We start from the raw sequence: 13,775 nt of genomic DNA, 5'->3' as shown, positions 1-13,775 counted from the left end.
AAATTTAGAGAATTTTGAGTCTCTTAAACTAAATAAACCCATAGATTTAATAAAAAAGCAACAAAAATCAAATGTAGAAATTAAACATTGGCATTTCAATAATATATATATATATATATATATATATCATTCCTCTCTCTAGTACCAAAAAAGAATTTTTGATCTCTCATATTTCATCGCTTTCTGTCTCTTGTTTCTCTCCTACTCGAAAGGCCAAAATGGTCCAACCTTTGCCACCACGAACATCAACTTCTTCGCCATCTACTAAACCATTGCTTATTCTCCACGGGCCATGAAAATATTAACCACCATGGACATCATCGCCTCATAGCTAATCGAAGGAAAGACCTTCTCATTGTACTCGAGTTAGGGTTTGGATGATCTCAGTGAGGCACATATGGTTTTGCTATGTGACTGGCTGGTGGGCAGCATGTAATTGATTGTGTGGGCATTTTTTTTTTTTTTTTTGGTGATTTGTTTTTTGGGCTTATTTGGCCATAAATTTTATTGGTTATTGGTGGGTCTCAATGTTGGGGTTTGATTTTTGGATTGTGGTGTGGGTGATTCATAACTAGTTTTGGATTTCTTTGTAAAATTGAGTTTTAGATGTGTCAGTTTGGGAACGGCTTATACTTGTTCTTTAAAAAGGTAAGAAAAAATGATTACAAAAAACTAGCTTATAAATTGTATCCAAACACACACTTTGATTTTACTAATAGATCTTCAACTTTGTATATTTGGTTGACTCTTTGCATTTGAATAGAAATCTTTGGTTGAATATGTGAACAGAAAGTTTTCATTTAATATAATATTGGGCTTTTTGGGAAGAGTTTCAACTTATGAATTCAACAATCAAAGATTTTACTAGTTTATCTAATTAGAACCTACAACTAATTAATTATTATACTCCAATAAATAACTAACACTTAAAGTTGGCAGACTTATCCACTAAAAAAAAGTTGGAGGATTAAAAGGATAAAATCAAAAAGTTAGTTTTGATCATAATTAAAAGATAATCTCTATATATTAAGAGAATTTAAAAAGTTAGTTATGGTTTCATAAAATGTCAAAAATATTCTCAATTTAATTAGATAATCATTATTCTTAAAAAAAAAAAAAGGTTAAAATTGTAATTTAATAAAATTTAAAAAAAAAAAAAAAAACTACCTGTGAAACTTTTTTTCCTAAAAATTAGCACACTTTCTATCTAAACATATCTAATGTACTTTTGATACATTTTTTTCTTAAAAATTAGCACATACTAAACCCAGCAGTTTACTTATTTTCAAATCTTAAATTTTAGTTTCTTAAAATTTTCTCCGTGTGTAATCTCACTAACAATTAGATAAATTCAAATTGAAAAATTATATTAAAATTAAAAAAAAAAAGAAAAAAAAAAGCCCCATTGCACATGTGAAGCGTGTATAAAAAAATTAATTTGATGCTGGGATAAGACTTTCGGCCAATATTTTAGGAGAAGTAATAGGTTTATAATTTTTTACAGCATTTTCATAACAAATTATAACTAATAAATTATTATTGGTTCTAATTTAAATTTATTATTAATTTTTTTTATCAATAATAATTTATAATAATTTGTCACTTATAATTTGTTGGGAAGTATTATGAATATTTTTCATATTATACTTTGCAGTAAAAAAAAAAAAAAGTCTTTTGAAAGTTTGAAACACAGACAAACACAAAACCAAAAAGTCGCACTTAAAGTCTTAAACTAGTCGATTTGGATTGGACTGCCCTCCAAGTTTTATAGATAGAAAAATAAAAGAAACAGAGAGAGAGAGAATGGGATCTATAATATCAAGCTTCCTAGGAGGCGGCGCAACCGCAGAGGCAGCAGCAGCGACATCATCGGAGGCATCATCATCTCGCATCCTCTCCTTTCATTCTCCGGCCAGATGGCAGCTCCATTTCAACAACTCCAAAGACTCCTCCCAACTCGTACTACTTCTCTCTTTTCATTTCATTTTAATCTCTCTTTATTTAGGTATTTGATTCACTTTGTTGGTTTTGATTGAATGAATTATCAGATGGTGATTGATTTCGCTGCGTCGTGGTGTGGGCCCTGCAAGTTCATGGAGCCCGCCATCCACGCCATGGCCTCCAAGTTCACCGAGGTCGAATTCGCAAAGATCGACGTTGATGAATTACCTGTCTGTACCTTCCTTCTCCTCCTCTATTTTGTTAATTGTCTCCAATTTTGTATTTGCAATCATTCAATGTTTTTAGGACCTGTTGCTTCAAATTTTGCACTTTTAGGATGAAATTTAAAGCTACAGCATATTAGGATACGGTAAATTTAATCATCTTTAATCCCGCAGAAAATAGATTATTTAACTTGGCAATCCCATCATCACTGAGAGAAGCAGGTGTTTGACCAAGAAGCTTTTTTTTTAGTATGCTATTGCAAGCTCTTTAATAGCTTCAGGATCCTCCACTCTTTCTCCCTCTTCATTAACTAAGCTTCTGATTGCATTTTTTGCTCTTGAAAGAAACCTATGTTGTGATCCCAAGATTGAGCCACAAAATTCTAGGCTTCTGCTTCATAAATGCCTCAGTGAAGACATAATCTGGCTTTGTACTTTTTCCAACTCCATTCTGGCCATTTCAACTCTGAGAATTACAGCTGAATATATTTTGGTTCTCCATCTTAAATCTAGCTTTTACAGCTTCAAGTTTGCTATATAAGGTAAACATGGGAGAGCCATAGAAGTCACCATCCCAAGCTTCCATCACCCTGTCAAGGAAATCCTCGCGATCAGCCCAATAGTTGAAAAGTTTAAATGGTTTGGGACCAGAGTTAGGCTTATCCCCAAGAGATACCTAGACTGGGCAATGATTTGAGGTACCAGGACTAAAAAATTCCACTGAGGCATGGTTAAAGTTATTGAACCAGGCAGTATTTTGAAGAACTTGATCCAATTTCTTAGGCCACAAAAGCATCTTCATCCCTTTTATTACTCCATGAATGAAGAGGACCACTGAAACTATGATCCAAAAACTCAATGGAATACAAGCAATCCCCAAACTCCTTCTCATATAAGGTCAAGGCCTCCTTACCAGATTTCTCTATAGGAGATTTGACAAGATTAAAATCCCCTGCTCCTAGCATCCATGAGTCACCCCCCACTGCTAGTTTCAAATCTTCTAAATCTCTCCACAATTGCCTTCTATCCATGCCATCATTTAATGCATAAATGAAGGTAGTCATAAACTCACCAGCCTGCATAAGGATTTTTACATGTAAGAGTTGTTCCAATTGCCAGGTATACTTGACTTGAATCAGGTCAGAATCCCAGCAAAGCCAAATCCTTCCCAATCGATGAGATTGATAATTATGAACAAAATTCCAACCGGGATCTATAGCATTCTGGATTCTTTGAGCATTAATCTCTTTAACCTTTGTTTCTAGTAAACACACTATAGATACATTCCTTATTATATGATAATTATGAATTTTTATTATATGATTATTGACTTTTTTTTTTTTTTTTTTGGGTATTTGTGGGAAACAAAATGGGATGTAGGATGTGGCACAGGAGTTTCAGGTGCAGGCAATGCCAACTTTTGTGTTGGTGAAGAATGGGAAGGAAGTGGACAGGGTGGTTGGGGCCAAGAAAGATGAGCTTGAGAAGAAGATTGAGAAGCACAAGGCCATCCAAGCTGCAGTTTGATCATGATGATGATCATAATTAAAAATCCTTTCATGGTTTCATCTCATTTTCCATAAATTTCACTGATTATCATGATGATATAACTGGGATATAGTATTTGATGATAATGATGAAAATTTATTATATTTTCTGAAGTAAATGTGCTGTTAAGCTTGTGTTTGTTGTTTGTCTTTTTAGTTGATTGCTTGCTCATTGGTTTCTTGGCCCTTTGTATGGATGAGGACAAGGAACCTAGTTTCGTAGTGAATTTCTACATTGTTTCTGAGAAACCAAGGAATTCTTAATCAATGATTTTGTACTTCTTAGGTTGCATGACAATGATAGGATTTCCCAAACATCAAGGACCAATAGACAAGTTACTGTAATTCTGGGAAAAGTGAGATTTTCCCTATTGGGGAGGTGAATAATCTGGATGCTTTGGCTAATATCCTTAGTTGCAAGGTGGGCAGTTTGCCTATGAAATACTTGGGGATGCCACTTGGTACATCATTCAAGACAACTTCTATTTGGAATCCCATTTTGAAGAAGATGGAGAAGAAATTATTAGGATGGAAATGCCTTTATTTATCCAAGGGTGGTATGCTCACTTTATTGAAGAGCATTCTTTCTAGCCTTCCTACTTATTTTTTTATCATTATTTACTATTCCTATAGCTGTGGCTGCTAGGCTGGAAAGAATCCAAAGAAACTTTTTATGGGGATCGTCTGAGGGGAGTTTCAAATACCCTTTGGTGGCGTGGGATAAGGTTTGCTCACCTATTGAAATGGGAGGTTTGGGGATAAGAAATGTGGTGTCCTTTAATCAAGCTTTATTAGAGAAATGATTGTGGAGATACGGGCATGAAGTTACTCATTTTTGGCAGAGGGTTATATCCACTAAATATGGAGAGGGACAAGGGGGCTGGAGTACTAAAATTTGTAGAACTCATGGGTGTGGTTTGTGGCGTAGTATTAATGAAGGGTGGGAAAGCTTTTCTAAGCATTTTTCCTTTGTTGTGGGTGATGGTACCAAGCTTCATTTCTAGCATGATAGAAGGGTTGGGGTTGATCCCCTTGAAATCCTTTACCCTGAGTTATATGTGATTTCAGCTGATAAGGAAGTTTGTATTTCTGATGTTATGAGTCATCAAAAGGGGGATGATGTTAGATTTTGGAACTTGAGATTTCATAGGGATTTCGAAGACTAAGAGCTTGCTGCTTCTTTTTCTCTTCTTGAATTTATTCAAGCTCATCTTCCACGTGGAGTAGGCAGCGATTCTTTGTGTTGGGGTCTTAATGGAAATGGTAAGTTTGATACCCGTTCTTTTTACAATGAGTTAAGGGCGACTCCCAACTCTATCTTCCCTTGGAAGGGCATTTGGAAAACAAAGGTTCCCAAAAGGGTGGCTTTTTTTCTATGGACGGCAGCTCATGATCGCATTCTTACATTTGATAATCTCATGCTTAGAGGTCGCCCTTTGGCAAATTGGTGTTGTATGTACTGGTGCAGTGGGGAATCTTTGGATCATTTCCTTATTCACTATCATGTGGCGAATTTTTTATGGTTTTTATGCTTCAGGCTTTCGGTATTCAGTGGGTATTGCCTAGCATTGTTGCGGAATTATTATTTTGTTGGAATCATTGGCTTGGGAAACATAATTCAGATATTTGGAATTTAATTTCAGGATGTTTGATGTGGACTGTATGGATGGAGCGTAATTGTCGGTCCTTTGAAGATTCTGAAAAGTCTTTGGTTGAGTAAATAGGCTTGTGCCAGAAAAGTCTTTTTGATTGGTCTCGGTACTGTGGTTTTACATAATGTTCTTCTATTGTTCAGTTTTTTTCTCCTCTTAGTTTAGTCTCTTGATTGTTTTCTGTTGTGTTGTGTTGTGTTTTGTGCTTTTCTGTGTTCATTCTCATGAACACATTGTATGTTTCTTTTTCAATTCATCAATAATAATTCTTATATTACCTATCAAGAAAAGAAAAGAAAAAAGAGTTAATTATGTATTTCAATGGGGCACCCCTGACATTCATCGAGGACCAATAGACCCCATACCACTAATTCATATATAGGTAATAATGTATGCTTTAAAGACCTCAACTTCAAAAGCAAACTAAACTTACTGTAACTTGTTAGAGACTTTTGACCAAACTTGTGATCACGATAAGAAGTAATCTTCAAAATCCCTAATGAACTCTCACTGAACCTCCGAACCCTTGCAACGAGACCGACAACAAAATGGCTACCACAGAATGATTAAAAGCTCAAAAATCTGACCACACAAGCCCCATTACCTTGGATTGGACTTTTATTTAGTTTAGAAAGAAGGTTTAAGAGTAAAAAGACTCGAGAACATTCCGTTAAAAGTATATCTCAAACTCCACCTAAAATGCCTACAAAATAGTATACTCTCTTACTAATTCATGTCTTCGAAACAATTTAACCAAAATTTAGTTAAAAAAAAAAAAAAAAAAAACTTATCCAAAAAATTTTTATTAAAAAAAAAAGATTATGACATTAGAAAAAAAATAAAAATAAAAAAAATAAAAAAAATATTTTGCAAGTTACATGGAAGATGTATATTATGTAAGTTCAAGTATGGCATTTTTTTTTTCAAAAAAAAAAAAAATTAAAGAATATTTTAAAAACTATGGCAAATTGTAAAAATAGTATAACAATTATTAATGAAATCTCTCTCTCTCTCTCTCTCTCTCTCTCTCTCTCTCTCTCTATGCGTGTGTGTGTATATATATATATATATATAAAAGATAAAAACAAAAAACACAAATCTATTTTTTTAAATCTAAAAAATAATTGAATTTTGTATTTTTGTCCTTATATATAATATATCTAATTACAATGATCAATAAAAAAAATTTATAATTTTTTTAATAATTCCTATTTATTTCTAAAGAGGGGATCATCCTAAAAGAATTCATTCAAAATTTAATATTAAAAAATAAATTGTACTTGTATACATAAAAGAAATTTAATTTTTATTTCTTATTTTAATATTTAAATAATTTGTTTTAGTGTTGATTTTATTCAAATGGTTATAAGTTATATAACACATTCTAACTTAATAATGCCAAAGGCCTTGTAACTTAATTGACACCTCTTCATGCACAAAGTGCTTGAGGGTTTTGGGGGAAAGTGTTTGAGCTGCGGGATTAGCAGCATATTGTAATTATCTTTAAAAAAAAAAAACTTAATAATAAATAAAAATATAATACCATAACTTTTTTTTGAGAATCCATATAATACCATAAATTAATGTAACATTTTAACTTACTAATAAATAAATATAACACCTTAACATAAAGTAATGTTTGTAATTGTATTGTGCTTTAGCCTTTAAGAACACTTTTTTTTTTTCAAATAAAAAAACACAAATATTAATATTACACATGAAAAAATAATGAATTCAATAATTGAAACAGTTGAAAACAAAATTAAGCCAAAATCTCAATTCATTAATGAAACAATATCCAAATTTCTGAACTTTAAAAAAAAAAAATGAAAACGGAGTTAAGTGAAGATAGACTTACATAGGAATTTAGACTGATGGATATAAGAACATCTTTAGATCCTTCTTTTTCTCTCGTATCCAATTTCATGTTTAACAACAAATTTTGCTTTTAATTAAAGAAGATAGATTACATGGAACAAAGCACCAAACAAAAATAATAACAAATTAAATCCACGTACAATAAAATATTGATGTCAACAACAAATAATCATGTGATAAGAAAATAAAAAATACAAATATATTGCTTGCTATATTGACATCTAAAAAATAATAATAAAATGTGCGATCAAAAATAGAATTTCAGCTTATCTATAAAATTTGTTGATAAAAATCATATAATATATAATAAAAAGACAACAAATACACAAAATCTATTCAATTTGATAAAAAATAAAAATAAAATAAAATTAAAAAAAAAAAAAAAAAAAAAAAAAACCCTGCAAGGTTGTAAGTAGGGTAGAGAGGAGAAGGGAAGTATATAATAAATAATTGTAAGATACGTAGTAGAAAGAATAATACACTAAAAAACTGTGTGTATATATAGAGAGAATTTCAGGTTGTGAAGAAGATGATATAAACAAAAAGGAGTTTAGGTGAAACTCAAATATATATATATATATATATATATTAACTTTATTATTAGGAAAAAAATGACATAAGATGCAAATTTATCCACAAAAAAGAAGAAGAAATGTAGTAAAAAAAAACGTATTTTTGTTTCACGTATTTTTTTTAAAAAAATTCTATCTTTTTTCTTTCATTTATTTTTTATCTCTCTTTTTTATTTAAATTCTATCCTTTTTTATATATAGGTAATTCTATCCTATTGATTTTAGGCTTTGTTGATAACATTTTAGATAGACACAAATGTAGTTGTAGTTGTAAATCAAATACTACTTTCTGTTGTTACTTGATTATTAGGAAAAAGATGACATAAAATGCATATTTATCCAAAAAAAGGAACTTGAAAAAATTAACAAAAATGAACATATGTTGATACGCAATAGTATTCAATTCTATCTTTTTGTTAAGGACATATTATATGTAATTGGCTAATCCTTTAACAAAACGCATTTTACTTGTATTTGGGTAGATCTATGATGAGTTTAGTACTTCAAGAAACATATTGTTCAAGTCTAATATTAAAGCCATGAAGATTGGACCAAAAAACAAGTGAAGAAAAGCTGTTCACTAGAGCTGGACAGATAGCTCGACAGCTGCTTGACAGATAGCTATCTATCGAGGTTTAATGAGGCTCGACAGATACTATCTATTGAGGTATTTATCAAGAATTACAAAAATCAGTTTTTCAGATCTGATTTTTGAACCATGCTAATGTATTTGTGTAGGGTTTCTTTTCTCACAACCCTAGACATATAAAGGCTTATTTTAGAGGCCGTCACATAACAGAATAGAAGGGGAACACATACAAAGGGTGACTGATGCCTTATTCTCTCTGAAGGAAGTTACAGCGTCTTTGTGCCTTAGGGTTTTGTAACCAAGTGCTTCTTGATCTTCATTGTTGATGAAGTGAAGAATTTTGCAGCCAATGTCTTCTTCAAGTTGGTAAGTTAGTCACGTACTGAGAGCTGTGTATCTTTGGTTAGTCACGTACTGAAATTCGTACAAAAGGGTGGCGTTCATATATTAAAGAGTTTAGAGGTTCTGAAGTGGTAAAAAGTTTTTGCTGTGAGTTCATTTATGGGGATTGTAGAGTCTAGGGATAATGGTTTTGTATTATATCTAAAACTTCTCTTTACTATAGTGAATTGCTTTTGAGAAGGTTTCCCCCCAGGTTTTTTACTGTGAAACTAGTTTATTTCATTAGTTTTCCTGGATCATCATATTTTATCTTATTTATTTTTCTGTTTTGCATGATATTGACATAATATTGATGTTTGTTTATTTTAACAAGTTTTATTCATAATAAATCTAGTTAATAACTTGGGTTTAAAACTTGTTAATTCTATCAAGCGAGGTCTAAATTTCCCAACACTTTTTTTTTCTTTTTTCTTTTTTCTTTTTTAAATTCTATCTTATTTGCTTTATTTTATGTATTTTTTATTTATTGAAATTATGTCCTTTTTTTTAGGTAATTTAGGCTTTGCTAATAATATTTTAGATAGACCAACCAACTAAATTTAATCTCTTTTTGAAATTTTAGAAAATACTTATTGTAGGTTGCACGTTTTGTTAAAACACTTATTATTATTTTATCCAATGAAATTAATAAGAACAAATATATTGTAAAAAATAAGGATTAGATGGATTAGAGGAAGAATTTGGATTGTAATCAAATTAATATTTTTTTCAACTTAGAAATTATAGGAGAATAAAAATTGTATATATTTTTTCTTAAAATCTAAAAATTTAAAAAAATTTCTGCAATTTAGTGAATCCATTTGGCGCAACCACTGTTTCTAATCCTAACTTTTATTATATTGTATATGATTTATAGTGAGAGTATTGCGTGTAGCTTGAGAATTTGGTCCTTGTTAGGTGGGCCAATTCTACTTGGATTCTATGATTGTGCATTAGATAAAACCAAGTTTAAGGATTAATGCACAGCAATCCCACTAGCCACATAACTATTGACACACAAATTGGATTTTAGTTCTTAAATTTGAATTTTACCCCTTAAAATTTAAGAGTACTTGGATTTTACTTCTTAAAGTTTGGGAGTATTTAAATTTTACACTCTAAAATTTCAGAATTTTGGGGTATGAAATCCAAACACCCCCAAACTTTTGGGGGTAAAATCTAAATTTTGAAACGTTAGGGTGTAAAATCCAAATACCCCAAAACTTCAAGTGGTAAATTTTAAATCCTAAAACTCCAAAGTGTAAAATCCAAAAACCTCCAAATTTCAGAAGTGTAATTTGAGATTTACCCATTATCATGTGATCCATCTTTTATGCATTATTTTGAACTACAAAAATTTGAATTTAAATAATTGATTGATGACATGGCTATTGATCTTTAATCACATTGAAATTTTGCAAGTATGGAGAATATATGAAGATAATGTAATCTAATAGTGGATTTGTCAAAATTTGCATTCAATTAAATAATATCAAGTGGTGTAATATTACTTAAAGTTATATTAGGTATAACTTGAACTCAACCTTTTATATAGATGTGTGTGTGTGTGTTGTAGCAATTGTATGTGAGAAAGAGAGGTAGTTGCAACACTCGCAAATACAATAAGGGTGCTCTATTCTTTGTGAGAAAGCCGATGATGTATTTGGAGTTTGGGTATTGTGAGAGTGTATGTGTGCTACTATTGTAATTTCATTATTTTATAGTGGAAATTTTTTCGCCACCACTTGTGGATGTAGGCATATTGCCAAACCACATAAATTTTGCAGTGCATGCATATGCGCCAACTTTTTGTGTGAAAGTTTGTATGTTGGACTTGGACTTGGACTTCTCATAGGGTTAAATTATTGTTTACTCCCCGTGAACGAGAAAGTATAGTACCATAACTCCTTTTGTCATAACTTTTTCACAATTGTGACATGATAGATGGTAAGTAGTGGAGAAAAAAAAATGGTATTTTCACGTAAAAGTGATAGTGTGATGTCCTAATTTGATTGATTGTGTGATGTGTGTAGGTGTGTAATGAGTCCCACATCGGGTATTTACTGGGTTGAACTGGGTTTTATTAACAACTACAAGAAGCCTCAATTGTGACTGGTCCTTTTGAGGTATAGCGCAGATGTGGCTAGCGCTTTTGCTTGGGCCGTTACATATGGTATCAGAGTCGGCCCGGTAATCCCATGTGGGCCTAGAGACACTGCCCCACAAAGTGGGCCCTAACGAGGACGTTAGGGATTTAAGTGGGGGAGATTGTGATGTCCCAATTTGATTGATTGTGTGATGAGTGTGGGTGTGTAATGAGTCCCACATCGGATATTTATTAGGTTGAACTGGGCTTTATTAACAACTACAAGGAGCCTCAATTATTTATTAGGTTAATAAAGCCCAGTTCAACCCAGTAAATACCCGATGTGGGACTCATCACACACCCACACACATCACACAATCAATCAATCATAGCTAACTACTTATAGTCTATCACGTTTTAAGGAAGAATTGTGGTTCAAGAACCACTCTTACTCCCTATGTCATATTGTCGACCTTGTATCCAGCCTAATCAAATCATTTTTCCTAAAGAGATTAAATTCAATAAAGACTCTGCGTAAAAGTCCATTTTTATAGCTCCAAAGTTATCATGCCATGTCATTTTTTTATACAATTAAAAGATTACTACCGGATACAAAGAATCACTCTAATAAAAAAAACCTATATTTCAAGAAATTAAAATCCAAACAATGACCGTCCTCCATGAACACTACCATAGCCTCTTTTGGTGGTGTTGACATCATCCATTCCAATCTCTAGTATTCTAGGGTTTCTAATTTTCACACATTACCACTCCGATTCTCTTGATCGTTAGGATTTATTCTTGTTATTTATTTTTATTCACATTGGTTCTGTTTTTTTCGAATCGATTTCTAATTATTTTGGGCAAAGATGAGGGTCTTGTGAGTGTGTTGTAATTGTTTTCAAATCCATCTTTATTGATCAAAAAATGAGTTAAACAATTGAACTATGCACATTCCTGCTGCCATTGCCTTTGTTCTTTTGCTTGGGTACATAATTGTATGAGATTTTGCTTCTTTAATTCTTTTATAGAGTTCATTTGATAAGAGGAACTATTTAAAGTTAATTTAGGTGTGGGTGTGGACCGTGTGGTTGTGGTTGGTGACTGTGAAAACAAAATTCTACTCACCAAACTTTAAAGTTTCACACTTGGTGTTAGATTAAAGTTAGTAAATTATCTTCTTGTTAAATAATAGATATGAGATTTGAATCTTGCCTATATAAAAAATCAATTGATTTCTTAGTATTGTTAGTGTGATGTAGTTTAGAATTTTATTTTTTCATATTTTAAAAAATCTAGAAAATTATTATTATTATTATTAAAATTTATTATTATTATTATTTTAAAAGCTATATTAGATAGCCAAATCAAGGATTTTGTTTTGCTAGAAAACAAAAACACCTACTGGAGTTTAAATCAATTGCAAAAATACCTGATGGAGTTTCCATATTCGCCAAATTGACACTTTAGACTAACTTCTGTCAGCTTTTATGGACGAAAAGATCGCATAACAATCCCAAAATCACATTAAGAATACTTACTAACTGATTCACACCAATTATCACATGACAGTCTCATAATTTTTCATTTTCACAAGAGCTAATGAAAGTTAGTCCTAAAGGTCAATTTGGTGGATATGGAAAATTGCAGTGAGTTATAAGAAAGAATTAAAACGTAGGGGTACTATTTCTTCGCATCTCAATTTTGTAGAGAAGTTGTTGAAACTGCATTTATGACATTCTACCTACAATGGAAAAACTTGACAAACATGTCCGACAATAGTAGATGCACATTCATAAAGTGAAAATACCTTGTTGGTTCATACATTTTGGGTTACTATTTGTAGGGACACGATTCTCAAACGGCCCAACAATGACGTTGGGCTTGCGAGTGATGGATCCCTCACAATAGAATTTGTAGAGAGTGGGCTTGAAAGGCTAGAGTTGGGTCACGGGGCGTTAGAACAGGCCGGACATTAGATAAACCTAGACTAGAAAAGGCTTTAGTCCGGATATCTAAGCCCATTAACTTTATAAATTGAGGGATTGGGCTCCTCGGATCCTGTCCGAGGAGCACTAGTGTTTTTCTCCGGTTTCCCGTCGATGGGTTTTCCATGGTGGAGCGCATATACTATCTGGGCATTCTCATTCCTGGAGTCTTTTCCAGGAAGTGGGATGGGGATCTTCCCCTAATTAGTTTACATTTCCTTTTATACTAGCCTACGTTTGTTGTCCCTCGTCCACGTGTAGGGTCGATCTTTCCAGGACAGATATCTGTCCCATCAATCTAATCCCGAAATTGTTGGAGATGATCAATAAAGCCTAAGAATCCGGCTCTGTTAGGTGCAGTGTCATATCAGTGAAGGGTATTAAGGACAATTTCCCTGAGATATTTTCTGATCTTTTAAGTTTGCTTGTATGCCACTCTCATCTATGAGACTTCGGGCCTGCCGAGGACTAAGCTGTCCTCGGCTGCATCTTCGGGCCACTTTGGGCTTCCTATTTTTGGACTTGGGCCCTGGCCTCCTTTAGTTTGGGGCCTGTGGACTCCCTCTAAGCGAGCGAGCCGGGCCCATAAACTATTGGGCCCCACACTATTAGTTTGGTTTCTACATTTTGGTAACAGTTAGTTTGTTCCATACATTTTGGTAATAATCAAATAGGTCTATGTTATTTTCAACGTGCAATCAACTTTTGTTAGCAAGTTGACAATAAAGATTAAATTGACTACAAATTTTAAAAATAACATGAACCATATTGACGATTACCCAAATGTAGGAACTAAAATTACAATAACCCCAAATGTAGGAGACCAAACTGATATTTTTGCCTATTTATAAAGAGTGCTGCTTTGCAAAAATTGTGTGGTTATGTTTATCCATTCTAATTGATATGTTTCTATTCTC

The 13,775-nt window shown here is 32.5% G+C and overlaps 1 protein-coding gene across 1 annotated transcript; it reads left to right on the top strand.

Moving 5' to 3' along the window:
- Window positions 1–1,726: 1,726 nt before the first annotated feature.
- On the top strand, window positions 1,727–3,831 carry LOC126715080 (thioredoxin H2). Its single transcript, XM_050415511.1, has 3 exons — window positions 1,727–1,959; window positions 2,049–2,171; window positions 3,546–3,831. Exons 1-3 carry the CDS (start codon window positions 1,804–1,806, stop codon window positions 3,690–3,692), a joined length of 426 nt encoding a protein of 141 aa, XP_050271468.1. The 5' UTR covers window positions 1,727–1,803; the 3' UTR covers window positions 3,693–3,831.
- The last annotated feature ends 9,944 nt before the right edge of the window (window positions 3,832–13,775 follow it).

The sequence above is a fragment of the Quercus robur genome, chromosome 2 (genome assembly GCF_932294415.1).
Source record: "Quercus robur chromosome 2, dhQueRobu3.1, whole genome shotgun sequence".
In the NCBI taxonomy this organism is placed as follows: Eukaryota; Viridiplantae; Streptophyta; class Magnoliopsida; order Fagales; family Fagaceae; genus Quercus; species Quercus robur.
The sequence above is the reverse complement of the archived record's forward strand: the minus strand, read 5'-3'. Positions and strand labels throughout refer to the sequence as shown.